General features: G+C 44.6%; 1 protein-coding gene across 1 annotated transcript in view; it reads right to left on the reverse strand.

The window, feature by feature from the left end:
- The window catches only part of jmjd1ca (jumonji domain containing 1Ca), an 83019-nt gene that overhangs the window by 1422 nt on the left and 57777 nt on the right, over positions 1–23820 (reverse strand). Inside the window, exons 4-26 of the mRNA XM_067455007.1 lie at positions 22212–22317; positions 20571–20695; positions 20353–20484; positions 19694–19735; positions 19493–19598; positions 17504–19284; positions 16488–16633; positions 13536–16108; positions 12842–13043; positions 12240–12469; positions 11983–12135; positions 5663–5752; positions 5431–5555; positions 5066–5165; positions 4509–4666; positions 4116–4406; positions 3420–3588; positions 3241–3331; positions 2242–2372; positions 2036–2158; positions 1379–1518; positions 866–1081; positions 596–727 (exon numbers count right to left, since the gene is read on the reverse strand). Of these exons, the coding sequence (XP_067311108.1) occupies positions 596–727; positions 866–1081; positions 1379–1518; positions 2036–2158; positions 2242–2372; positions 3241–3331; positions 3420–3588; positions 4116–4406; positions 4509–4666; positions 5066–5165; positions 5431–5555; positions 5663–5752; positions 11983–12135; positions 12240–12469; positions 12842–13043; positions 13536–16108; positions 16488–16633; positions 17504–19284; positions 19493–19598; positions 19694–19735; positions 20353–20484; positions 20571–20695; positions 22212–22317 (7362 nt within the window). The remainder of the gene's footprint in view (positions 1–595; positions 728–865; positions 1082–1378; positions 1519–2035; positions 2159–2241; positions 2373–3240; positions 3332–3419; positions 3589–4115; positions 4407–4508; positions 4667–5065; positions 5166–5430; positions 5556–5662; positions 5753–11982; positions 12136–12239; positions 12470–12841; positions 13044–13535; positions 16109–16487; positions 16634–17503; positions 19285–19492; positions 19599–19693; positions 19736–20352; positions 20485–20570; positions 20696–22211; positions 22318–23820) is intronic.

The raw sequence follows: 23820 nt of genomic DNA on the forward strand, positions 1-23820 counted from the left end.
AGGCAACTGAAAACGACTACACAGTTCACCAACTGAAACCTGGTCTAAAGTCAATAGCGCAGTATTTTTCGTGTTATTTAAAGGTTGCCTTAGTAATGTGCACCTCTAGGTGGGTGTACAATGCGCATACACTCTGCTTATTGCGTAACTGGGTTTTAAAGGGGATGGGAGATGGGCCTCAGATTGGTTTATTGCACATTATGCCCAAAACACACCCATGGCTCATTAAGAGACTAGGTACAACCCCTTTGGACCATGTGCCTGGCATGTCAACCATTTTTTCCTTCGTTAAACTAACAAAAGTGGATTTGTACACACTTCAGACCATGCACTCAGATCATTAAAATAGGGCCATAAGTGTTTTATATCCTCCAACTGGATGGAATCATTGTCTGGAATCATGCACTACGTGATTTTCTGTGCAATCGGTCAACTCTGACCGACCAAAATCTGCAGACTGGCTCAAATAGTGTTGGCGAACTCCTTAATCAAGGTAAAAATCATGAAGTGTATTCCATCCTTAAGTCAGAATTTAAAAGAATGAATGGAAATGAAATTCTCAACAAAATAGGCCACAGTTGAAAGATGGAGGTACCTGGAGTTTGTCTTCATAGTTCACTTGGTCCTTGAGAGGTCGGAGCTCTTGAGTTAAATAATAGGAGTTGTGCGCGTGTTCAGGGGACACAAAGTCTACATTCACTTGGATGCAACTGTGCAGATTCATCACCTAAAAACACACAGCGTGAAATTCTTAATACTGAATGCCTGGTGTTTTGACAGCTTTAAATAACCAGCCATCCTTCCCAAGAGCACAGGACAGATTGCCTTAGGAGGATGTAGCTGGTAATGTAAGTGTGGTATGTACCTGGTGAAGAGCTCCAGCAGGGATGATAACAGCATCTCCATGGAACTGGAGGAGTGTGCGGCTCTCTACGCCATATTCCTCCTGTAACTTTTGTCTCAGTTTGGGGCTCAGATACCAGCCGCCCTCACGCAGGGGGTCGGCATCACTGGCATCACTGTCCCACTCGGAGTCTGAGTTTGTCCCTGGATCTGCTTCAGTCTGTTGCTCAGCAGCAACCTACATACACACACAAAAGCATGAATAGTATATTCTCATTGGTTAAAGAAGAGGGGGTGTATATTAAAGCAGCAAAATAACCTTTAAATGTTTAGTGAACTAATTTAATCTAGAGGAAATACAGAGCTGTATTGTCTCCATAGTAATGCAGGCTAATAGCATGATTCAGGAGCATGTACAGGGAGAACAACAAAGGGCCAAGACACCCCATACTTTACCAGCATTAGTTTGGGTAACTCATTTCTTACCAGTAAGTACATAAGGTCATAAGCTTTACATGATTAAGTAGTGTGGTACCTTTTGTAGGAATTCCTGTATCTTTTGTAGGTCTTTACTCATGTAGATGTGCCACAGAGCACCTGGGATCTCATTAGGGTCTTTCATCCGTTTCTTGACACTCTCATCCAGAAACTCCCCCTCCAAGAGCTTCAATATACCTAACACACAAAGGGTTTAACAACCAAATTAATGCAGTCTTGCACACATGTTATGGTTCACAATATTCCTTTAAAAGGTCTCATGGTGGCATTTTAAAGGACACCAATATAGTTTTATTTTAGCAATTCCCAAGACTCTGTAAACACACAGGTATACTCCTCTAAGCCTTTAAGTTTGAGTCGCAAATCTCAAACCTGGGTCTGTTGAATAAAATCATTTTTTCTTATGGTAATTTCTTATTTATCAACATTATAAACATTAAAAGAGACATCATGGTAGCAATGATGTTACAGGAAGTGATGAATGATTTTGTATTGATGTGCAACTGTTGACTGTTGTATATTATTTTTACACTCCATATGCAGGATGTTTCTGCATTCAAATCCACCTCCCCGACAAAGCAAAATATTTTACTGTTAAATAATGTAATGTATATGCAAACTTACAAAGTCAATATTTTAGAGGAAAATGTCAGTGTCATTCAGCCTCACAATCTCATGTTTACTTTAGAAGTACCTGCTTTAGATGGGGCTCCATTTCCTTTGGCCAACCCGACATATACCAGAATACTCATGGTGTCTGAGATTTCAACATGTAGATTACTGGTGCCGAAATCTTGCTCTGGACATGTTGTTATACCTGAACAAATGCAGGAACATAAGGTCCATTGCATAACATAGAGCACAACAGCACTGTCAGGGACTACAGGAAAGAAAGAATACCGTGGGCGCAGCAGAGGCGAGGACCAAGGTCAGGTCGAATGAAGAAGGAGGGCAGATGTGAGGCCAGGTTCAGTTGAGCCTCTGGGTCTGTGTACTCTGGTACTGGCAAAGACTTCATCACATCATGATATCTGAGATGTGCACACAACATATGCCATTAAACCAATGTCCTTTTTTATAATTATGATTTAAAAGGATTCATGTCAAAACTATTTAACTAAATAATCTCTAAAATTAAAATTATAATAATGATGACTATAATTCTGTTTATATTATACTAGTGTTGTTTAATGAGGCTTGATAGTTTCATAACATTTTGAGCACTCATCATTTACAGTGAATTCTTGTTTTTCAGGATTTTAATTGTAATTTATTTACATTTTACGCCAAATCAAGAAATAATGTCTTATTGAAGCATATGCAAAATAAAAAGCAATTCCACATTTCTTATTAAATGGACAAAACTGTCACCATTTACTCGCCCTCAAGTTCTTCCAAACCTGTATAAATTTCTTCCTTCAGCTGAACACAAAAAATATATTGTGAATAATGGAGGTATCCAAACAGTTAGAGTTTAACATTTACTTCTATAACATTTTTCCCCATTCTTTGAAAAGTCAATGGATCCCCATATTCTATAAAATATATTCTTTTGTGTTCAGCAGAAGAAAGAAATTCATACAGGTTTGGAAGAACTTGAGGGTGAGTAAATGAAAGAATCTTCATTTTTGGGTGAACTGTCCTTTTAACTAGAAGGATGGTCATTTATCGCTAGAAATCTATTTCTCTATGGAGAAATTAATGCATTTTTTAATTCTGCTACTTGCTACACTATTACTGCATGCCTGAGTTCTAAGCTTGAGTAGAGGTGTATTCAAATAGTGGTGAAAGTGTATTAAAATTGAGGAAGCATTAGCAGTACAAAGTGGCATTTTATGCAAATACTGGCAAGGTCTGAAAGACAACATATGCTTCAAATGTTTCCAAGGGCTCCAGTACCTGGCAGGCATGAGTGCCAGAAACTCCTCCCCTGATGGCCAGTCTTTCAGTCTATACACCACTGACTCCCCTTTAGTAGATTTTGGCCTCTCTATGGGTCATATACACAAACAGTATTTAGTGCACAGTAATACAAAATCGTATTCAGCAAATTAAAAAATGAACACTAGATCACTCACTTGACACATCTTCAAAACCATCCCAGAACTCCTTGACCTTGGAGTTTGTGACGCTCCCGTCTCGGCAATTGTAGAGGTCACTGTGGAGGCTGGAGAACTCACGACTGAAGTGCTCAGGCTTCCACAGATTAGCATTCAAACTCTTGTGCAATCCGGACACCAGCACCGGCTAAAGATACATCACACAAACATGAGCTTCAGAATGAAGAAGAACAAAAATGTTCATACAAAAAGACATTTCTAAGTTCAGTTAAAAACAACCAATAACAAAATTCCCACAGCAATTGTTTTTTAAATAATTAAATTATTTTTGGGATTTAAGTAATTAAATCCTAAGAGCGGGATTCACTGTATTTCGTTAAAGGGATAGTTCACTTTAAAATGAAAATTCTGTCATCCTTTACTCACCCTCTAGTTGTTTCAAACCTGTATGAATTTCTTTCTTCAGCTAAACACAAGGGAAGATATAATACTAATGGTTCCAGTTAACTGTTTGTTTACTGACATTCTTCAAAATATCTTCCCTTGCGTTCAGCTGAAGAAAGAAATTCATACAGGTTTAAACAACTTGAGGGTGAGTAAAGGATGACAGAATTTTCATTTTAAAGTGAACTATTACTTTAATACATTTTTTCCCTTCTCACCTAGTACCTATATTGATACAGTTAATGGTCCACTAGCATGAGATATGCAAACCTGCTCTTGTGTCCAGTTCTCTTTAAACAGTATTTGGTTGCCTTGGTGGTGGTGATCTTTAAGCCAAAGCAGCCGGTGGCTTCCTAGCCAATCATGAGGGACAATGGTGTGGGGATGAGCCAATGGGCTTTCATCAAGCTTCACCCCCTCTGACCTTTGCCCCACCTCCTCCTCTGGCAGCAAATCCTGATTCAGCCCCGGCCTGGCCATCTTTGTAGCGGGAATCTTATTTTCTACTACAGAAGCAATAATGTCATCCAGGATGTTGGGCAAGCGCGAGCTCTGGGTTACCTAAAGAATGAAGCATAAAAAGAGTTTGCTACAAGAGATAAACCCAGTTTAGCTATCTACATGTTATATATTCTCATTTGTACGATCATGTATATATCAAACCTGTTCTGACAAGTTGAAAACCGGTGCAAAGGCACCTCCAGTGGACCCAAGACGTAACTTCCCAGCTGTGGAGGTCAAAAGGTCACGTAATGTTGATCCTTGTTCGGGGCTCATGGACTTCCTACTGTGAGCTTCCATATTGTCACACTCTGCCTTCTCTGATAAATAAGAACATATCAAAACCATTCATCTCAAGAGATTGATTTTCTTCAGAAAATACCCAAAATGTGTCAAAATTGTGTTAAAACCAGGTGCGACCGGAAGTTACAAGCTCTAAGTCTTTTTCAATGAAAACAAAATGCTGTGCAAAGTGACAAAAGCCACTGAAAACATATTTGATGTTCAATACATTATGTGAAAGAGAAGTTTTGAGATTTCACTGTGGGCAGAGCCTGTTGGCATGTTGTGAAAAAGTAACAAATTAATTGTCTTATCACTAGTTTTGGACATGACTGGTTAGGAAAATGAAAACTCAGATTTAAATGGAAGAGATGGAAGTGCAAAATGGATGAATGATCTGTGTTTGGTTTTGTGTGGTTTTGTAGGCACTTCCTTACCTCTTCTCTCAGAGGGTGCTCTCAGTGTGACATGCTGTGTGTTCTTCTGCTGGTCTGGGATTTGCCGGCTCTTCAAGTCAATCCGATCGCTGTCTGAAAGCTGATGTCACACAAATACTTTCATAAAACAGCTATACTAACTATATAGCTTCATATGCACCTTAACAGTCCAGTAGTTTAAGCAGTACATAATGGCTTTAGCGACCTCAAGGTCATAAGTTTGAGTCCTAGGAAATGCATGGACTGTATACCTTGAGTGCAAAATCCAAATACATACTATGTAAATATAAATCTAAAGCAAGAGGAGCTGCACAAATTTTGTGACTTGCCATAAAATAAATCATCATGTGAAGTTAGAGTCTTACTGGTGCGAGTCCGTTGGTAGTGGCCGTGCTGGGGTTGAGGGTTTTGTTGTCAGTGCAGAGACATTGTGATGAAATTCCAAACTTTTCTTTCATTGAGTGCATAGAGCTCTGCATGTCTGTCAATGCTTAAGGAAAGATGGCAATAGAATACTTTTACTATCAGGTTCACACTCAAAAGTAAAAAAGAAGAGGATGTGATATTTTGTGTATTAATAATTACACAAATGCTTACCTGTTTCAGGTACAATATGAGTAGGCATTAGGTTCTTCAGGTCATGATGCTGGTTTTTTACACATCGGACCCAGACATAAAGATCCTTATCTGAATGATAAAATAAGAAAAGCATACATATTTTGCGGAAAGAGACAACCAAAACAACCTGCTGAAAAGACCAGGATATGTTATGTTTTGGATGTTGATGGGCTTAACCATTAAGACCCTGTTTACACCTGGTATTAAGATGTTTTTTGGCCGATTTGATCACAAGTGGACGACGCTATATACAGGTGTAAATGGGGTCTAAAACATTTTGAGCTTGTCCACTTTAGACCACTTCCAAAAGTAGTCGAAAAGGCATTTGACCGAATTGCTTTCGTAGTGTCAACACTCCTGTAGTCGAATGTGTTCAAACAGCTGCAAAAGACAATCTACTCTCCACCTACAGACTTAAACATTATGGGAAGCGCACTAGCCAAAGGGGATTTGAATTTTGTCGGCTGAAGACGAAAGATGTAACAGCAGGTGTAAACGTGAATGTGTCTCTCTCGTCTACTTGTGATCCGATCGACCAAAACACATCTTATGGCTAATGAAAACGTCCCTGGTTACGACTGTAACCTTAGTTCCCTGAGAACAGGGAACGAGACGCTGCGTCAGCTGACGCTATGGGGGAACGCCTCCAGCGTGACCGGTGTCTGAAACGTTTATCCAATCACATCAGTCCTACTGACCGGCGACAGCCTCTGACGTCATAGACGTGCGACCAGGAAGTATAAAAGGGCGCCTTGCAAACACAACCGCATTCAATTCGTCTGAAGGGACTGTTTACAGGCAGGCAGGCCCCGAGGTATGGCAAAAGTGACGCAGCGTCTCGTTCCCTGTTCTCAGGGAACTAAGGTTACAGTCGTAACCAGGGACGTTCCCTTTCGAAAGGGAACTCGAGCTGCGTCAGCTGACGCTATGGGGAACGATATACCCACGCCGCCATGCCGAGGGGAGTGCATGCCTACTGGCAGTGACCACTGTCAGGACAAGCAAATTCAACTGAAATGCCTGAACCACTCCCCCTCTGGTCACATTAGGCTGTCAGTGACAGCATTCCCTACGGTCATAGCCCGAGCTGTGGCCTTGGGGCACCTTTATGTACCCTACCCTGGCCGCTCAAAGGCCTGGAACCAACCTGTTCGACAGAAGGGGTTCCTTTAAGGGAATGTGGCTAGGGGACCCGAGGGCGCCCCAGCCAGTCACTATTCGGGAAGAACTTCACCGAATGCCACCAGGGAGGCTTGACCTGGCGTCACTATGCGGGACGCTTCCGTCTGCCAGCCCAGTCTGCTAACAACAGAGCCTCTGGAAACTCGCCTCTGGAGAGGCATCAAGCTGAGGGACTGCGAACTGGCAGTGTCCGCCTCAGGCCGGAACTCAGAGACGGGCTATCCTGGAGAACAGCGCTCAGCGTAATGCTTTCCCACCCTTGCTAGCGAGGGGAGTCAGCTGCTCAATCCTAGGATCTACCGAGCACATACATTACAGGGGTGCTCAGGAGGCCTGAGAAGGCCTACAGGCTGATCTCACAGGGAGGCCCCGAGGGGCCTACGACCAACTGACCAGGCCCAAGCGGCCGTAAGCTCACAGACAACCCTCCTAAGAGGGGAGCTCTTAAGCCTGCCTGGTAGGTACCATGCTGTAGGCAACCTATGCAGGTCCCTGTCCTGTAAGGACCGCATAGCAGCAGTGTAAACTCGTCGTGCTAGAGTATGCACCTGCCATCAGGTGCTGCCGGCTAGAACCGAAGCCTGACGGCAGGAACCACTAGCTGTCAGCTTGAGTTCCAGTTCTGTGTCTCCTTCCAAGGAACTCGTTCCCCCAGGGAGGCCCCGCAGGGCCTACTACCTGCCAGGCTACTCGTAGCCGGCACTTCGGCCGGGGAATGACCTCAGGGCGGCCTGGTGAGGCCTGCTACCTGATAGCAGATCATGCTAACCGCCCCGGCTAGCAACCATGCTCCCTGCTCACCTTCCGGGGAGGCCTAGCGAGGCCTAACCCCTGTCACCCAGAGGCCGAGGCCCTGGGCCCCCCCCTCAGGGGAAACCCGATGAGGCCTGCTGCAACCCAGCAGGCCCTCCGGGAGGCCTGGTGAGGCCTGCTACCTGCCATCTGGTGACTGGAGCCCGGGAGCTGTTATCCAGCGCTGGTTCCCTGGAGTACCCCCTCAGGGGAAGCCAGATGAGGCCTGCTGCATCCCAGCAGGCCCTCAGGGAGGCCCCGCGAGGCCTACTACCTATCATCCAGTGACTGAAGCCCAGGAACGACCCCTTGGGGGAAGCCAGACGAGGCTTACTGTTACCACAGCAGGCCCTCAGGGAGGCCTGGTGAGGCCTACTACCTGCCGTCTCGCACCTGAAGCACGGGAATACCCTCTCAAGGGAGGCCCGGCAAGGCCTGCTGCACCCCAGCAGGCCCTCAGGGAGGCCTAGGGAGGCCTACTAACTGGGCTTGTAGCCATGCCAGCGATGAATACTCGCTGGCAGGTCGGATGAATGCTGGCTGCTCCATGTCGGGCTAACCATGGCTGTCTGCTTGGCTGACGAAGCCTGTTGACGAGACAATACTGTTTGTGACAACAAAAGGGAGATTTTTTTTTTTTTTTTTTACCATCCCGCACACGGGCCCCGATGTCGTCACTCCAACTAGAAGGCCCGTCGAGGCCTCCTGTTCAGAGATTACTGCCTGGACTGTCCGGGCTGGCTGCTCACAGCTCACAGCTGGCTTCATTCGGAGGCTCACGGGGTCCTCCCTGCGAAGCCCAGTCCTCCGGCAGAACCTACAACACAGACCTAATTGCATCGCCAGAGCGGTGTACTCAACACATTGCTCTTACAACCCCTTTAAGTAAGGGGAGTTCATTCCTTACCACACCAGCCCCGGGGAGACCGCTGCTATTTCCAGCAACCCGCAGTTTCCTCCAAGGCGTCGCCGTGGTGATGCTTGGCTTCCCAGGGGAGCATCCAACGCTGGGCCCTCAAGAGGCACACAGGTTGTGCGTGTCGCTCACCCCGAGCCCTACGAAAGGTGGAGCAAAAAAACACAGGGCAAATTATTGCAATATGCGAATAATGGTTACCACAGTCCCACATCCCTTGGATGGGGTAAAAGTATTTGGCCCAGATGACCCACAAACCTTACTTACCGCCTTACAGGCTAGGTTGCAAAACTATAATGCTCTCACCTTTTCCCATCTGTATTACCGCACCCCCGAGCGAAGACCCGGGGGCGGGCCCTGGCCAGGCGACTCTCACATGAGAGGGGGCTGAATAGGGGTTTTTATCATCCTGTAAAAACACAGCCTAAGCTATCTGCCTGTATACCAGTCTCTGCTAAGGCTTTCCACCATAGCAACTTAACATCCCAAGCCCATATCTCGAGGGTTGGGTACACATATCTTCGTTCGTGTGTTAGCCTACTCACCCTCGCGCTTACTTACGTCCGCAGGGGTTAATGCTACAACACTTGCCCTCCGGTGGCTCGGAGCTTTTAGCCGAACCGCTAGGGACACCCACTCTCGCTTAGTTTCCCTCTTGAAACATATTTCCGCGAAAATGAGCGGTAACCGCTCTCAACGCACTGAGAGAACACACCAAGTAACATGTTTACTTTACTGGCTTAACGTGACGGCTACTCTCCACTAGCGAGGCTAGCTCTCACCAGCCGTCTCACGGCTTCCTTAAATAAATCGTTCCGGCCACCAAACGGGGACACCGTACAACACACCCTCGGCGGGGAGCACACAGCATTTTAAGAACATAAAACGTCCCTCATACTGAGGCTTACCCGCTGTCCACCGGCGCGTGATGACATCCGTGCACAGGCATATACTCACAGTATCCATTGCGCGGACCCCGAGGGTTGTTTCCCGATGAGGCGTCCAACGCTGAATCTTCCTCCTCATGCCCACTCAGGGAAGCGGTCGAGTTTACTCAGACGACTCCTTTCACACAAGGAAAACGCCACTTTTCCGCTTCTAGTGCTTATGATAACTTCTCTATAAGCTCATAAACGAACGCACCCCAAACCTGACGGGGGCGCCTGCTCACCAGACCAGACGGGCCGTCAGAGTCTCACGTCCGCTCATCATTGGCCCCGCCCGGCCTGATGTCAAGCGCCAAGGAAAAGGGTGGAAGGAAGGGCTCACCTACTACCTCCGCTTCGCCCTCGTAGGCGGAGTTTCCCCCCGCCTACGCTGGTTCCGGTCTTCGGCACCGGCACCCTTCCTCCAGTTCCGGGTGTCCCGCCTCTTTTGCGCCCTACTCCGCCATGGAGGGGGCGCCCGAGAGGCCACGCTCGCTCGTTGGTCTTGTCTCCGGTCCTCAGACCGTGACGTACCAGGGACACCCGCCTGCCTGGGCGCGGCCCCGGACCTCAGTGGGATGCAGGTTTTAAAAGCCGCTGAGCGCGCCTTCGCCTCTCTAAACCTTCCCACCACCGCCTCGACGGAGGTGCCGAAGAGCTCAGAGGGCGAAACCGGGGCATCGAGGAGAAAGGACCTCTCTTTCCCCCCGATGTCCGCAAGGTTCAGCCACAGATGTCTCTCCGTGGCCACCATAGCCGCCATCGACCGTCCGATGGCGACTGCTGTTTGCTTGGTGGCCCGGAGAGCTAAATCTGTGGTGCGGCGGAGCTCAGCCATCGCCTCAGGGGGTAGGCCACCCTGGCGTTCCCCCTGATCGAGGTCCCTCAGCAGGTCGGCTTGGTAAGCCTGCAACACCGCCATGGTGTGCAGCGCCGCCGCCGCCTGACCTGCTGACGTGTACGCCCTGCCGTTTAACCGTGAGGTCGTTCTCAACGGCTTAGACGGCAGGGTGGGAGTTCTCAACGTCGATGCCCGGCCGGATGCGAGATAGTTCGCAAACGTCTCATCAACCGGCGGCATCGACACGTACCCCGCCTCGGCCACTCCCTCCACATCAGCGAAATTCGCCCGCTGATGGCGGAATAAGCGAGCCGAGAACGGGGTTCTCCATGCCCCCGCGATCTGCTCGTGGAGATCGGGGAGGAATGGAAGGCTCCCAAGAGCCGGGGGGTTATGGCCGGAGAGAAACCGATCGTCCAGGCGATTTGGACGAGCGGCTTCTCCCCTAGCGCGCCGCCACGGCAACTGTAGCCGCCCGGCAGCCCGCTCCATAACCTCCAACAGCTCCCCGTACACGGGGCAGGATGGCTGGGAGGGTTCGGCCTCGGACGCTTCACCACCCTCCACTTCCATCCCTTGCTGATGCGGGAGCTCCTCGGCCGACGATAAGGAGGAGTTATCACCCAACTCCTCCTCCGGCGGCCGCCCCTCGTGATCTGGCCCTTCGCCGAGCACAACCTCCGTCTCTAGACGGCGGGCCAGATCCAGCTGGGAGCCCCAGGACATAAGTCGCCGCTCGGCCTCGGCCGAAGCGGGACCACTCCCAGCCGCTGGACCCTCTTCCCTCGAGAAGAGGGCCAGACGAGAGCGGAGCGTCTTCAGTGACAGACGCTCACAGTTCGCACAGGAGGCACTCTCCTCCAGCACCTCCCGTGCGTGCTCCTCACCCAGGCAGAACACGCAGAGTGTGTGTGTGTCCTCAGGTGTGAGGAACCTGGGACACGGGTCTGCACACTTTCTGAAGCCGTGCTTTGACTTGTGCGTGCGCTTAGACATGATGCTTTTTTCCTCTCGAATCAGACAAACAGTCCCTGAAGACGAATTGGATGCGGTTGTGTTTGCAAGGCGCCCTTTTATACTTCCTGGTCGCACGTCTATGACGTCAGAGGCTGTCGCCGGTCAGTAGGACTGATGTGATTGGATAAACGTTTCAGACACCGGTCACGCTGGAGGCGTTCCCCCATAGCGTCAGCTGACGCAGCTCGAGTTCCCTTTCGAAAGGGAACAGTTCCCCCACGGGTTTTGATCTATGAACTTTTTTTTTGAGTATTTCAACTCAAGTATTTCTTGAGTTTTCCACTTTCGGATTTAAAAAACATAGTACATAGATTGCACTCACAAAGAAAAATAAATGTAAAAATTATAGATTTTATATAATCTTTTTTTTAAAGAATTTTCTTTTACAGTTCCTGATTTTTTAAGGTTTTCCATGACTACTGGAATACTGTTCGCAAGACCAGGTTTTCAGCAAGCAATACCAATTAATTAATTAATTTAACCTGCTAGACCAAACCAGTGTAAACCAATTTGTACAAGCATGTCGGTCTAAGCTTGCTTCTTCCACAGAGAGGTGAAAAGAAAAGGGAATATTGTAGGTAAATTCAAAATCAATAGTAAAATCTGTGATGTATTTGCGAGTGACCTTTGGATTTCTTCTTCTCCTTGGCTTTGTAGCAGTCCATGCAAACCACAAAGCCACATTTGTGACACGCCCAGTGCATGTTGAAGAGAGTGGCCTCACACGCATCACACATCTCCCTCACACCTCTCACGGCTCGCTTCCACATGATCTGAGCTGGAGAAAGGGAATGAGAGAAAAGACAGCAGGGCAAGGTGAAAAAGACAAAATGACAAAGAGTAAGAGACTGTGTATACGCCATTATACACACACAGACGTACTGTCTTTCTTGACCCAGGAGAAGGCAGTGTCCTCTGTCTTTATGAGCTGGCAGAACTTGTCTCCAATGAACGCGAGGACAGATTTCGACGTCTCAAGGTCCATCTCTCTCCTTTTCTTGTCCTCCTCGTCCTCTGAGCTCCCTATCCACACTGTAACCGCCTCCTCGTCTGTCTGCTCAGACACCGAAAACCCATCCGCACGGACAACGCCATTCCTACTGTACGACAGACTGAAGAGAGAAAAGAATTAGTATGCCGTTCGACTGTTGCTTATTGGATATACAAAATAAAACAAGGAAATACTGACAAAATGACTAAGACACATTTCAAACTAATTCTACATCACTAATGAAATAAGGAGATTTGTGACATTTACCATGTGAAGATATACAAAAGTTCAGATATTCCTGCCTTAATTAAACAGTCACAAATCATGGATAATAAGATTATCAGGTTTTACACAAACTTGAGTGTATGCCCTCATTAAAGTTGGACTTGAATAAATAAAGACCTAAATGATTAAACGAATAAAACCTAAATGAAGGAGTTAACATATGTCCAAGTACAGGGTTAAACACTAGCCAACAACAAGAAAAACTAACCGTCGGAAGTAGTAAAATCGGCAGAAGACAGGTGAGATGGCAGGCTCCTGAGATTTACGTGAGCGATCCAAGCGACACTCTCGGCACTTCTGCACATTGGGGCCAATCTCAGAACATGAGTCGTCCTGTAAGAAAGTTTCTCCAGTTTGCTTGAGCTTTCTCACCTTCCTCCAGTCCTTCAGCACAGAGCGAGGGATGCCATCTGAGACAGAAATAGCATAGATGAGATGAGTACATTTGTATTCTCAGCGTCAGTTTGAATATGCATGATTTGAATAGCCAAGACCTTCATTACCTCTTTTGAATGCCTTGGTGAAACTGAGACTCAGTTATATTTTGGCAAAGACACCATATGTGTAACTGTTTAGCTAGTTTATCTTAAACAGAGCTGCTACAGAATGCAACACTGAATACTGCAAAGGTATATTGTTTTCCCATTATTTTTTTTCAAACGGCATTTGAGAACAATCTTGTATAAAGCCCAATTAGGTCTGAGATGACTCACAACACAACATTTGATTTCAAACACAAAAACAAGATTTTTTTTAAATATCATATAGTAAAATCATAAAGTATATTATGTATAGCAATTTTTACATGTACTGTAAATGTTTTATATATAATTTACTAGGTCTATAATGAATGATTTAATGCCTAAACATACATAAGCATTTAAACAGGTGGAAAAACTCACTGCTGTTAGCAAGCCTTTGTTGAGGCTTATCTTTTGTACTTTGCAAAGTTCCATTGGATTTGGCTTCCTCTTCATCGTCCTCTTCATCCTCATCTACTTTCTTCTTCTGGCTGTCATTAGGCTTTATTTTAAAAGAGGACTTAGACTGCCGTTTCAACCTCCGTCCTGATCCGCCACTCTCACTCTCATTGCCTGAGTCTCCTCCACTTTCGCTGTCACCACTGGACTGCAATGGGCGTTTCTCGCCTCGTTTCTCTCTCTCGGGCTTCATATGTAGCGGGGTTGATCTTTTTTCATTAGGTTTCTTGTCCTCCACAAAGGACTCCTTACTCTCCAGCTTTCCATTTCTGTCCAAGAGAGGTTTAACATCATCCGAGGAAGACTTCTTGCCCGCGGTCACTTTTTTCTCATTGGCTATGACAGATTTTTTGTCCTCTGAATTGAAACTTGTAGCATTACTATTAGACTTCCCGTCCTCCAAACTAGACTTGCTGTTGTCTTGAGTAGGCTTCTTGTCCAATATTTTGGACTTTCTGCTGTCTAAGGAGGAATCTTTGTCCTCCTGAGTGCACCAATTATCTACCAGTCCATTCACTTCCTGCTTGATTGGCACAGAGGTGCTTATGCCTGTCAAACTTACAGCTGTCTTAGTGCCATCTAATGTTTGGGAGGCTGTACTGCCTCTATCTTGCTCAGAATGGCGGGTCAGCCAGGCTTTTTTCAGTTTGTGGTAGTTGTTCTGACTAAATTGAGCTGACTGGTTAGTTACGGCCGAAGAAGGTATCTGCTCATTGGTTGTTGTTTGTTTGATTGTTGGTACAGGGCTGGAAGTCCCTGATGCCAGTCGGAGACAATCAGAGGTGCTAGTGTTGAATACAGACTCTTTTTCTCTTTCCAAAGCATGAGAACACACCGTATGTGTAGTGAGTGTAGTGTAAGTCCCATACCTACTATTTACATGTTTCATAGCATTTGAAGGATGTGTAGTGTTTTGAGGCTGAATTGTATGTGTGTAAGATCTAGATTCAGCAGTAGCTAGTCCAGCTCTGTGTTTCTTCAGATGAGGAAATTCTCTAGAAGTGCAACAAGAGGTGGGAAATGGCTCCATCTTTGGTTGAATGGCTTCAACGTCTCTCCTTTTGCAGTGTTCTGCTATTAGGTCTATCCTAGAGCATGTGGCATTCACATTTGTCATGGGGTGTGTCACTTCGTGACTTGGTTGAGCTGTGTTAATAGGTTTAGTTGTCATGTTTATGGGTGTGTTAAGATCTCCCTTTTGGGCCGTCAAGTTGATGGGGTGAACAGTATCAATAGGGGTCCACAGGACACCTCTCTTATGCTGAACACTGCCCTCCTTACAGTGTGGGTTGGACAAACTTTCCAATGGCTTTATGTGGGCACACTGCACCTGGGAAACTGAGCTGTTAGACACTGTGTAATTTATTGGTGAATGTGTGTGACTTGTTGGACGTACAATGACTGAAGCAGTGGCCGACTGTGGTTTGACTACACATCCGTTTGTTGTGGGCCCACCACCTACTTTCTCTCTGCCAAACATGACCCCAGCCCATTGGGTATCCCAGGCTTGTGATGACGTTGCTTTCTCTGGCACAGGTCTTTTCCCATCTAAGGTGGCGTGTTTGAGTTCAGGCAACAGGGTGGGTGGCCTCTGTTGCTTCTGACCTTTTCCAGACAAGCTCATTGGCTGAATGGGTGTGAGAGTAGGTGGGGACAATCTGCCATGTCCAGAGTCTTTAGAAACTAGAATGGTTGGTGCCGGAGGGTGGAAAATAGGGGCACGGTGAAGCAAAGGCACATTGCGGGGACAAGAGGAGACAGAAATGAGAGAAGAGCATGGCCCCCTTCTCTCCACAGTCGCTACCTCTACTGCTTCCATGGAAGATGCTTTATGTGCAAGTTGCTCTGTAATCTTTCCCAGGAGACCTTCTTCTTTCTCGTGGTGGCGTTTAATGAGAGGCGGAGGTCTTGCTCTCATTGAGACCTGTGAGCTGGAGGAAGTTAAGACAGGGGCAACTGTGTTGCTGGCACTGAGCCTCTCGTAGAGTTCTTTGCTGGCTGGCACTCTGCGTTGTGGAGGCTTGTTCTCTATGCTGTTGGACAGAGATGTGTAGTAGCTGCTCGGAGTGAGGGTAGGGGTGGGATGGGCCGAATGAGGCCGGGGAGGAAGAGTGTGCCTGAATGCATGCACATCTCTCTCACTGTCCTGGTCTCTCTCTCTGTTCATCTCTCTCTCCCTCTCCTTTGTGTTAAGGGCAGATGTGGGGCTTCTAGTGTAACGCAGTTCCCTATCCGAGCCCATTTTAGCAGTGAATGGTGCCACCTCACTGCTCTCCAGAAGAATGCGACGGTTCTCTTCCTGGTAGCGGTTTGTTCTCTCACCCGTGAGATCATAAACAACAAGTGGCTGTTTGGTTCGACTTGATGGAGACTCAGGGGCAACTGGGGAGTAGGTCTGCCTGTTTTTGCCCACTGCTGCACGGACACACTCCTGTTCAGATTTGAGGTGAGTGTGGATAAGTGTGCTCTCGATGATCGCTCTTCTATCCAGCTCTCTAAAAAAAGGAACAGCAGGAATGAATGTGGAAAATCTTGCTGCAGTCTGTCTGATATGCAAGCTATAATTGATGTTGACGATGGACCATAAGTGAAAATTAATGCACATAATTAATGCACACCCTAGGTTGGCAATGTTCATTTTAATAATTCAACAGTCAGATCTTGCTTAAGACAGCCAAGCCATTTCTAGTGAAGAATCATGAAGAATTTGGAAAGTGATATGGAAGTGCAATGCAGTCAATAATCAATTATAGAAAATGAATAACACTCAGCAGTGTCTGTCAGACAATCAAAAAACAACAATGTTGTGAATTAAAGGTACAATAATGAGATGAAGTCAATCAAAGTTTGTGCAGGACTGAGCTGGAAACTTACTCTGTGGTTTTGGAGGAAGGCATGCAATGTTGAATGTTCCTAGATGCTCTCTGAGAGTCCGCACTGGAGGGTCGGATGGGGAGTGGGGGTTGCATCCCTTGACCGTCTGCATTAGTAACAGGGGTGGGCCAAGGGCTTGGGGAGTTCTGTTACCACACAGACAAACATACAGAGTTTCAGACAAATCTATTTATAAAACCTGTTTTGGATCAATCTAAATCAGTCAAAAGGACTTCAAAGCTTAGGGAGATAAAAAAAAATAATAATAAAATAAAATAAATTGATACACAAAGTGCAAGTCAATCTCCTCCTAGTACACAAGAGAACTTGAGTACACAAGTGTGCACTCTCACACACACACACACACACACACACACAATGATAAACACATCTTGTTTACATCCATAATAATAGTAGAGAAGAATAGTGGGTTACTCAAGGATGTCCTGATACCACATAAAAAAACCAGGGGGTGGGGGGTTGGGGGGTCTGCTACCTGGATGCCTTTCTTTCAGTTCATCAATCTATTTATCAATTGTTGAAGCTTTCTTTTTCATTTTCCTTTTCCCTAGTGTCCTGTTCATCTCTATTCAGCCTGTCACAATGCAAACAACCAAATGCAATATAACTCCATAATACCATAACCTGCCCCTTGATGCTTTATCTGGGCTTTGAAAGTAAACCAGATGATATTATACAATCATCATTGACTTGCATGGCATCCTGAGGAGTCAGGATAATACCCATTATTTCCATAAAAGTATTAGCTGAAGGGGAGCTCTCTTCCAGCATGCACACCTCAGGGGACATGCTCCGCTTTGTCTAGATGTATCCCGGAGTATATGAGGTTTAGCTATGTTAGCATAAGTACCATAACACCAACACAAATATCATAACCCATACACACAACAACTCAAATTATAACACAAAGTATGTGCGCTTCACACAGAAAGACCTTCTACCAACTGAGCCGCTGTGCCAGCCACAGCATGCTAGAAATGTGTAAGGAAACTTACCCTCCTCACATTGCTGTCAGAGATGCCAGCGCTGTCTGGGTGTGTCCATTTGGATGCTTGCAGGCCCAGTCCATGGTAGCTATGGGCTCCATTGGGAAAAGGAGGCCACAAGAGGGGATAAAGCCCGAGAGGTGCCAGAGGAGCTGCACCAGTGGTCTGGCCCATGAGAGAAGAGTTACCCGCAAGGGCTAAAGGATGGTGGGGAAGTCCTAGGGCTCCAATACGAGGATGTCCAGCCAAGATTGTGGCAGATGAGGACAGCGCAGGTAGAAGGGATGGAAGGAGGTGCGGGTGAGGGATGGTTGAGTGGGGTGTGCTCAGGGAGCAGAGGGGAGGCTGGGAGTGGAGGGGAATGGGTGAGAGATTTGCAGGATGAGGGGAGGGACTCAGTAGCTTGCTGTGGGACGAAACAGGAGTAAGGTTGGGTGAGCTGGAGGAGGGAGATGGCGTCTTCAGATGGTGTTTGGGGTTTGGGGGTGTGTGAGGGGGCTGGATATAAGGAGGGTGGGCCTCAAGCTCTACACGGACTAATGCAGGGTCTCTGTATATAGTAAAGGGATCCTTTCTGTCCACAATGAGGGGACTTTTGGTGGATTTTTCTGGAGTGGGAGTGCGATTAGGTGTACTGGGAGGAGAATGTGTTGGGGTTTTGGATCGGTTTGGGGATGGAGAAGGGGTCGGAGTCAGGACTGGAGTTGTGGAGCAGGTAACTTTTGGATTTGGTGCCATTTTAAGATTGGTAAGAGTTTGGTCCATAGATTTAGGCAGAGGAGTGTCCTCTTTCAACAGGGCCATTTCTAGAGATGCACCCTGCTTCTGTCTGGACATCTCCCGTAAAGTCTGAGGTTTAGATATGATATCGGGAGAGGAGCAAGGACTGGCATGCACACTAGGCTGGTGGGTAGCTTCCAAAGAAATTGCAGGTCCGTATTCTGGGTTCACAACTTCTGGAGAGCATCTCTGTTTAGAATCCACATCCTCCTTTTTGCTACAAGGTTTGACAGGAGAGCAAGGGGGTGCTCCTCTTGGCTCCTCTCCTACTGTGCCTGCATTGTCATTGAAGGTGGTAATGGCCACAGAATGAGGAAATTCTGACCTCCTGACCTCTGATTGGTTAAACTCTGACCCCCTAGCCTCTGTGTGGCTAAACTCTGACCCTCTGACCTCCGAAACATTTGTCGACATCTCATGCTCACCTTCCGCTCCTTCACACTCGGGAGGTGATGCGTGTAGCACAACACATGTGGTTTCAATGGAGACCAGCTGCTCACTCTCTTGGGATGCCAGAAGTGCAGACACAGCCTCTGAGTCCTCTCGAGATGCCCCCTCACTCCTGTCCTCTATTTCTGTCATTGCTCCATCACCTTTCTCCTCTGATTTCCCAGCACTAACGCCAGTAGGACACTCCTGTGCCTCTGTGTTACTGAATGCCCCGTTGCAGGATGCACTAGGGGAATTGGATGGACGAGCTTTTACCAATTTCTGTGTCTTACTATCTCCTAATTGGCTGGGAGAAGGTTCCCCACCTTTATGGGAGGGGTGAACCTCACGGTCCAATGGTCTCTTTGAAGTGTAACGCTGTTTTAGCGGCCTCTTTGATCCTGAATCCGAGGATGAATCCTGCACTCTGCAGCTGGAATTTTCAGAATCACTGTTCTCCGACAAGTCAGACACACTGCCTGCTTTCAACCTCTTCGATCTCTTTCTCTGGTTGTCATCTTTTTCCTCATCTTCTTTCCTCCTTTTTCTCTCACCATTGCTGTTTTTAGATTTGGAAGAATCTAGGAATACAAAAATATAATAAGATCAATAACAATGATTTAGAAAAATGTACATAGCAAGCTACATCAAAGATTCTCATCAACACTTTTAGAAGAAAAAAGCACTCCGTATCAAGCTAATGCCATAAATGTGATTACAGCTAAATGCAATTTCACACAGATGGAGCTCATAATATCAACATAATCATTATCCATGGCTACAGCTCACCTCTTTCCTCATCACTCCTCTTTTCGTCACTCATACCATCCTCTTCCTTTCGGCAGTTTTGTGTGCTCAGCGCACACTGTTGCTGTACTGGTCTGGAGCTGCACACCTTCAGCACAGAGACAGAGTGTGTTTTTAAACTAGAGGATGTATAAGCATTTTACTGTAATTAACATGTATATGGAAGTGTATTAGAGTCTCTACCTGGTCATTTATTGTAGTGTTGTTTGATATGCTTTCTGTGCCCTGGAAGACACAAACACAAACATTGACTTGTGAGCTGTCTAAATGTGGACATATCATGAGTCAATACTAAAGCAAAATATTAATACTAACCCTACTCCAAACCCCTCACTGAAAACTTTTCCTATACCTGTAACCCAGTGGTTCTCAAACTTGTTTTTGCTTGTGCCCCCCTTTCTACTTTTTAAAAAAATCTGTCAATCAGGAATTGTTTCATGCTGTGTTGCTTGTGAAATGTTCAAAAAATATAACAGTCTATGATTGGATTATTTTCACACATGAACCGGTGACCTTGAGTCCAGACCTTAAATTCACTGAAAGTAAAGCTTGACTCTTGTATTGTCATTACACATTCATAACCAAAAATGTATGCACTTCTTGATGGAAATAAATGTTGTGATGTTGATTTCCATCAAGACATGCATCAATGTTTGGTCTTCCAACATGGTTGGTTGTTTAAGAAATGAAACACACTTGATCAATTAGGATTAGAAGAACTGTTGCCAAACATATAACATGTTAGAAGCATACAAGGCTCTTTTCTGTTTTTTTTTTTTCTTTTTCTGTGTACACTTTTGGCATAAAACTAGTATGTTGAAGAAATGAACGTCTTCACTCACAAGAAAAATCCTATTGATCTTGGTGATATGTGATTTGCGTTTTGAGTGGTCTCCCATTAGTGAGGAGTGGGTGATATCATCTAGTAACATCATCTGAACCAGCGACGGATCTACATTCACAATCTCTCGAACCTGATGAAAAAATAACCTTTATATAAAACATATTTTATATTATTGTTACTATACACAACATGATATATGTGTTTATGTGGTCTCACCTGGTCAGTCATGATAGCTACGGTTCTGTTGTTTTGGTCGTGGTGTGTGATGACTCCAGGCAGCCACTGGGTTTTTGACTCCTGTCTGAATACTTTCACCCGAAGGCCCTTTAGAGAACAAGAACCTGTCGCACAATCGCAAATATCACAGACAGCAAACAACTAAAATTGATTTCACAAAACAATCTTTCTCTAATCCTCTAATCCCTAATCACCATTGAGATAATCGAATCATGAAAATACTCATGAACTGAATTAATCAAATTTTGTTTGGATGAGCCATGTTTAAGCTATAAAATGAATGTTCAGCATTCATATTAATGCACCTATATGTACTACAGTAAACTATATAACTTGGCAGAAGAATTAGTTATGATTAGTATTAATAAAATTAATCATTTATCAAACATTGGTGACTTTTATCATATTTCTCTAGTGACCCTTTTACTATTACCATCACTGATAACATAATATTTCAGCGTTTTAAAAAAAAAATGTATTTCATTTTTTTTTTTAATTATTAAAGTTTGTTAAACGTTTGCCGTTTCCCTTTTTTCCATCCTTACAATTTCCAGGCATTTTGGTTTATTTTCTAAAACCTACTTTTGCGAACTGTTCCTAGTTTTTTTGCCTGCTTGGAACCAAACCAGCGCAGAAATAGAAATATTCTCTGGAGAATTAATATCAATATTTATAAAAAATAAAACAAATAAAAAGTTAATTGTAGCCAAAATTTTCTATCTTTTATTAAAATGGCTATAGCTCACTAACAAGATATTTTCACCAAACTTGGTATATGGACACGTGTATGAGCTCAATCTGAGATCATGTGACAAAAATCAAGACGATTGGCCACTTGGTGGCGCTATAACAGGGGAACAAAATCATGAAACACCCAACCACTAGTCCGATTAACTTGACAATTGTCATGCACTCTTTTTTTGTCCAAAGTGCCATGATAGTCAGGGGGGAAATTGGCGTATCTCAAAAAATATGGCCGTCATTGGCACCAATTAGACAAGGTTACCGGAGGCCGATCGGAACGAAACTCAGTGGGAAAATTCGACACATGGTCCTAGAGGTCTGTAAGAATGTTGAAAGAAATCGGCCACTAGTTGGCGGTAACAAGTTTTGTTATTTTCCTTCTATGATTTAATTGTTTACATGCTTGCTAAATAAAACGTAATATAGTTTTACACGTGCTTAAAGGCCTTAAATCACTTAAAACCCATATAATTGCTGCTGACAGCTGTTTATTATTATTATTATTATTATTGTTAATATATAATGTTAAAACTCTTATTAATACTCTCAAATTAGTAGTATTTTTAAACAGATTTCTCTGCCTCATATTGTCCCAGAGGAAATTGTGACGGCATCATGTGGTTTATACCTTGTAAAACATTTGTCAGCACTGATGAAGATACTGATTATGTAAAATCCTCTGTGTACTCAAGCAAACAGAATCCACTGAGCAAAGGCTTCAAACAGTCCATTCTGAGTTGATCAGATTTACTCAAACATCCTTATCAATCGCTAACTAACTCAACAAATACTAAGAACACAGGATCTTCACACGGATCAACATTACATATCTTCCCTGTGAAGAATTGAAAGCTGAGAGCATGTAGGCTGGAATACCTTGCTGAAGAATGTTCTGGAATTGGTTCTGTTTGAGCCAGGCCTGGACCTGTTCCTGCAGAGACGGATCATCTCTCACAGCCGGATTTCCATCGCCCACTTCATCCTTTAACAGCAAAACAACACAGCATGAGGCAAGTTCTGGTTTTCTTTCCCTTTTTTTTGAGGAGTGCTAAAGATTTTATCTGCTATGATCATACTGGAAGCTGCTCCGGGAGAAAAGATGAAGATGAAGGAAAGCAACAGTTGAACACCAAACAGCTTCAGATGGGGGAGGGATGACAGCGAGAGACAGCGAGAGAGAGCGCGCACACACACACACATAAACAGTATTACACATGGTATTACTCACCCATGCACACAATAGACACACCTCCTCACTATATACACACACACAAGACTGGAAATTACGTAACGGTAGTGTAGTGTGGATATTTAAGCTGAACTCTAGTTGAACTCCCAAAACCTCTGCCCGTTACACACACAATGAACATAACACTGAGGCTAGATATTTCCCAAAATAGTCCATCAAGCATTTCTCTCTTTCTGTCACTTGAACACACACACACACACACACACACACACACACACACACACACACACACACACACACACACACACACACACACACACACACACACACACACACACACACACACACTGTATTCGCCTGGTATTTACATGTAAACAATGTTTTCTCAGGATTCAGGTTTATCTCTTGCTCTCCAGTAAGGGAAACCTTTTTTTTTTTGTCCGTAATGCTATAAGCTGCTTAACGTATGTGTACAAAGAGAATGATTGTTACCAATTAATAAATAATAATTAATATGTTTAATAAATAATATATTATGTAAAATGAAAGATGAAAGAATAATTACTATTATTAATTATAAAAACGTATTGATGAATAAATATACTATCAAGTTAATGAATAATATTAATAACATTTATTGCATATTAAATATATTTTATATAATTAGTTTTGCATTTATCATTAATATGCATTTTACTAAATGTTTTTTCTATATACCCTAATCATTGTTAACAACGTTTTCTTTACTCCAGTGTCTTAAATGATAACATTGTTTATGTAATGGGAATTTTGAACATAAACTATAATCAAACCAAGGTTTTTTGATATTAAACTCATATAAAATGTTTTTGTTTAATATAATGGGAATTCTAGTTTTCTGTAGTAAACACATTTTTGTTTGATAAACTTTGATACTCTTCTTAATAGAACTAGTGTGTACATCTGTAGCCTTGAAGTTCTTGGAAAAGTTGTGTGTTTCACTCAAGGTGTGACAGCTGCGGAGAGCACCACCTAAGGAGTGTGTTATGTGTTTTTGTGGTATTGGCCCTCACCCATTGAAATGAGTGTATAAAAGAACGAGTGAGGAGCTTTGGTTTTTGTCTTTCCTGACTGCAGACAATCTGTACGTCCGAGTTATCCTTCGTGGCAAGAATAAAAGCTTTTAAAGACACCTAGCTTGTGCTTTTCAATTCTAGCTTCACCATGATAGGTATTAAAGTTTCTTTTTTCCATGAAAGTTTATCAATAGATTGTCAGATAACTGTGTGATTTGTATATGTACTTTTCTGAAATCCA

Source organism: Pseudorasbora parva, chromosome 10, assembly GCF_024679245.1.
Source record: "Pseudorasbora parva isolate DD20220531a chromosome 10, ASM2467924v1, whole genome shotgun sequence".
NCBI classification, from domain to species: domain Eukaryota; kingdom Metazoa; phylum Chordata; class Actinopteri; order Cypriniformes; family Gobionidae; genus Pseudorasbora; species Pseudorasbora parva.